General features: G+C 45.9%; 1 protein-coding gene across 2 annotated transcripts in view; it reads left to right on the forward strand.

Annotated features, from left to right (window-relative positions):
* agbl4 (AGBL carboxypeptidase 4) overlaps positions 1-5,000 on the forward strand; it is a 548,994-nt gene that overhangs the window by 486,203 nt on the left and 57,791 nt on the right. For both annotated transcript variants that reach the window (XM_063201695.1, XM_063201696.1), the window contains exons 7-8: positions 1,491-1,580; positions 4,320-4,434. In XM_063201695.1, coding sequence (XP_063057765.1) covers positions 1,491-1,580; positions 4,320-4,434 — 205 coding nt within the window. The remainder of the gene's footprint in view (positions 1-1,490; positions 1,581-4,319; positions 4,435-5,000) is intronic.

The following is a 5,000-nucleotide window of genomic DNA, read 5'->3' on the forward strand; positions in this document are numbered from 1 at the left end:
CCCTCTCTTCTCCTCTTCTTCTCTCCATCTTTCTCTCTCTCTCTCTCTCTCTCTCTCTCTCTCTCTCTCTCTCTCTCTCTCTCTCTCTCTCTCTCTCTCTCTCTCTCTCTCTCTCTCTCTCTCTCTCTCTCTCTCACATACACACACACACACACACACACACACACACACACACACACACACACACATGTCCATACGTACTCTCGGGAGAACGCCAGGTAGGCCTACAGTACGTTATTAGGGAGTCGTAGTTGTTTTTAGGGGCCTGATGTGTGTGCATGTATAATTCAGAGCCCGGGACTGCATTATGCATACGCTCATTTCATGTTTGATTCATGACTGTCGGGTCTGAGTCTGGTCCCGGGGGGAGACCAGGTCACCCTGTGTGGTCTGAAGGCCCCAGGACAGGACAGGACTGCTTCCCTCAACAACACACACACTGGTGCTGTATGGTACACACTCTCACACACCTGGATGCAGATACAATAAGTAGCGCACATACAGTGGAGTACACAGGTGCACATACATGTAAAAACGCATATACACCCGGGCACATACATACCGTATATACACACTTGCAGACAGACACAGACACAGACACAGACACAGACACAGACACAGACACAGACACAGACACAGACACACACACACACACACACACACACACATACATGCTCAAAGGCCCATAAGTACTGTACACACTCACAGCTGGACACAGACACAATGGACAGTCCACATACATTAAACGCATGCGTAACTTACATGCATACTGTACATGTGCAAACACATAAACACACTTGCTGTCACACACACACACACACACACACACACACACACACACACACACACACACACACACACACACACACACACACACACACACACACACACACACACACACACACACACACACACACACAATATAGACCCAGTGAAAAACACACAGGGAATCATAATTCCTTATTACTTATATGCATTAGTAATTAGCATGTTACAACCTGTAATTGCCGGCCTATTCATTTTCAGTTACCGTGTGTGTGTGTGTGTGTGTGTGTGTGTGTGTGTGTGTGTGTGTGTGCGTGCGTGCGTGCGTGCGTGCGTGCGTGCGTGCGTGCGTGTGTGCGTGCGTGCGTGCGTGCGTGCGTGCGTGCGTGCGTGCGTGCGTGCGTGCGTGCGTGCGTGCGTGCGTGCGTGTGTGTGACTGCAAGTGTGTTTGTGTGTTTGCAGGGATGATACCGTAACCTTTGGCATCAGTTCTTTCCTATCAATCCTTTTGTCTTGAAAGGCATCATTGTGGCATGACAGGCAGAGATTATTTAGCAGACAACAGTGTGGTGGTGGTGGTGGTGTAGTAGTGTCTGTGTGTGTGTGTGTGTGTGTGTGTGTGTGTGTGTGTGTGTGTGTGTGTGTGTGTGTGTGTGTGTGTGTGTGTGTGTCTGTGTGTGTCTGTGTGTGTCTGTGTGTGTGCATGTGTTTATTTCTTCCTTTAGTTCACCTGAACCCAGAGTGTGAGAAGAAAGTGGTGTTCCTGACGGCTCGAGTCCACCCGGGCGAGTCCCCTGCCTCCTTCGTGTGCCAGGGTAAGTCACTCACCCTCTCCCCCTCTCTCCAGCCCTCGTCCCCCAGGGTACACAAAGCTCTTGTACGCTATCGATTTCAGATATATTATAAGTAATGAGAAAACGATATACATACCCACATACATAGTACATACATACATACATACATACATACATACATACATAAATACATACATACATACATACATACATACATACATACATACATACATACATACATACATACATACATTACATTACATACATACATATACCTGTACATACGTACATTGCTTTAAGAATGATGAATATTATTGGGATGACGTCAAGTGACATGTAGTCGGGACATTTTGGTTGGTTTGGGAAACGCATCCAGGTCTGAAACAGTATTTTGGGCGTTTATGTTGTTACATTTTCATCATCTTTTCGTTTCGTTTGGACTGTCAACTTATTTTAACTACACTTTCATTCCTCACCATGCTAAGTCATTCACCTCTCCCTACAGCATACATTATTAGCCTTACTGCATATGCCACACTCCATTAAGTTCGCCGTTATTTATTTTTTGTAATATTCGAGTGAAGTATGCTGCATACCCATTTCAACCCACAATGTTCAGAGTCTCATATTGTACTGTATGTGTTTTACTCACCTTTGATCATGGGTACTAACCTGCATTACATTTCATAGGTCCTCTACTATTTCTCTGCTTTTTATCTGTTCTACATTACTCATATACTGCTGTACTCTGTACTGACCCCTCACTCTGTACTTGCTTGAATGTCCTCCTTGTAAGGGGCTTTGGGCAAAGGTGTCTGCTAAATGTAATCCAGTGTCATGTTTTATCCTTTATACAGCCCACACACCCTAACACTATATATCTCATAATTGCATTCAGAAATGTTATAGGCTATGCATTATCTATCTACATACTGTATATTATATTGTAATGTGTGTCTCTTGTGTCCTCGCCTCTCCTGCCATGTAAATGTGTAAATGGCCATGAGAAAGCCTAGACAGGAAGTAGCAATTAGCGACAGCAGCTAACACACGGTGTGGTCCGTCCTGTTACCTGTAACTCCACACCCCCCAACCCCCTCCCTCGGCCCGTCCAAGCCGAGCCACACTCACTCAATTAGGAGGCTTGTTATGCCTCCATTATCTCTAATGACTTGGACAGAGGAAGAGGGGTGTGTGTGTGTGTGTGTGTGTGTGTGTGTGTGTGTGTGTGTGTGTGTGTGTATATATAGGGGGGTTAGGTGTGATGGAAAGGGGGAATAGTGTGAACGGAGGCTGTTAACCATCACTGTTGACCTCCTTCTCTCTCTAACTCTCTCTCTCTTTTTCTCTCTCGCTTTCTCTCTCTTTCTTTCTCCTTGCTCTCTTTCTTCACTGTGTTCTTTTGCTGTCTGTTGTTTACCTGTCAATTATCCTCGGTGGACTCAGGGCAACAGAGGCATTGCTGAACAGACTGACACTATTGACATGTCTCTGTCTGTCTCACTCACTCACTCACATACCCAGGAACACCCCTTTCATTTTTTTTCTCACTGCCTCTGTCTGTAGGCCTGTCTGTCTGTCTGTCTGCTTGTCTCCCGCCCACTACCAACTCGTCATCCAGACGTGTACCTCCCTTATCTTTCACCATCTCCGTTGCTTATCTCTCTTTGTCTGTCTGTCTGTCTGTCTGTCTGCCTTTCTGTCTGTCTGTCTGTCTGTTTGTCTGTCACCCACTCATCCAAATGTATATCTCTTCTCTTCTCATCTCTCTCCTTGTCTCTCCGCCTGTCTGTCTGTCTACCTGCTTGCAGGTGCTGAGTTGCACCTGTGAATGAAATACGCTGTACAAATAAACTTGCCTTGCCTTGTCTGTCTGTCTTTATGTCTGTCTGCCACCCACTGCCCACTCATCCGAATATGTAACTCTTCTCTTCTCTTCTCTTCTCTTCTCTTCTCTTCTCTTCTCTTCTCTTCTCTTCTCTTCTCCTCTCTTCTCCTCTCTTCTCTTCTCTTCTCTTCTCTTCTCTTCTCTTCTCTTCTCTTCTCTTCTCTTCTCTTCTCTTCTGTCTGTCTGTGTCTGTCTCTGTCTCTGTCTCTGTATTTCTCTCTCTCTCTCTCTCTCTCTCTCTCTCTCTCTCTCTCTCTCTCTCTCTCTCTCTCTCTCTCTCTCTCTCTCACTTCTGACAGACAGTATTGTCTATGTGCCTTTGCGTAGTGGGAGCTTACTTATGGGCGAGTCAGAGTGTCTGTGTGTGGGCTTGCTTTATCCTGCTGCCAGATCCATTCCATTTGTATTGATTGAGGGCGAAGCGTTTCCCATTTCCCCTGATTTCCAAATGCCCCTTTTTGTCCTTTCATGCCTGTCCCACAGAACACAATTAGCCCAGCCTTGACATGTGTCCTGAGTGCTCTTTTTTAAAGCCGTCCACTGCGATTGCATGCGTGCGTGCGTGCGTTTATGTGGATATCTCTTAGTATGCAGGTTGTGGATGGATATTGAAAATAAATCTTCTTGAGAAATGTTTTTTAAGGTGAAGGTGTCACCATAGCCTCTTACTGCAGGTGGGGTCGCGGCGGACCTATTCACTATTTGCTGAAAATACTCAACTACATCATAACAGAATTGTAATGACATTACCGAGACCATTAAGTAAAAGATTAAGACACTGCTATTACAATTCTAGTGACAGTAAGGTTATAACAAAAGGGTTAGAGATGTGTTATGGCTGTCATGTGTTTCTTGTTGTTGTTTCGCTCCAGGAGTTATTGATTTCCTGGTCAGCGAACATCCCATCGCCCAAATCCTGCGTGATCACGTGGTCTTCAAGATTGTGCCCATGCTCAACCCAGATGGAGTCTACCTGGGCAACTACAGGTCAGTCCCAAAGCCAGAACGCAGTCTACAGTCTAAACTACTGTTCCTCAACAGGGGCGCCACAGCCCCCCAGGGGGGTTAAGAAGGATACAGCTGAGTGGGGGCGTGGCTTAGTTCCCATTGGGGCATTAGTCTATTTTATTTTTCAGTAGTAAGGGGGGCATTGGCAGACTTACGATGAGGTCAAGGGGGCGTTGGGAGGCTTAAGATGAGGTCAAGGGGGTGTTTTTTGTCCACTAAAGGTTGGGAACCACTGGTCTAAACAGTCTATAGTAAAGGCCAGTTCACATCAAAGATTCGCGACGAGACGGAACGGTTGCAGAGAGTCGCAGCGACGAGTTGCAGTGGTGTGAATCAATCGTCGCACGGAGTTGCGAGCTGTTGCAAGCAGTTTCAAAAGATTAATCATGTCAAATCGCAGTCGCAAAGTTTTAGAACACAAGCCACTGTGACGTCCCCTCATCTGCCTAGATGACACGTCTTCTGGCAGTTTAGCATGTACTTTTCATTTTATTTTCTAGTGATTGCCCCCATTCAGGTTATTTTAACAGCGTAAGACATTTGCT

This window comes from Engraulis encrasicolus, chromosome 6 (assembly GCF_034702125.1).
Source record: "Engraulis encrasicolus isolate BLACKSEA-1 chromosome 6, IST_EnEncr_1.0, whole genome shotgun sequence".
Taxonomy (NCBI): Eukaryota; Metazoa; Chordata; class Actinopteri; order Clupeiformes; family Engraulidae; genus Engraulis; species Engraulis encrasicolus.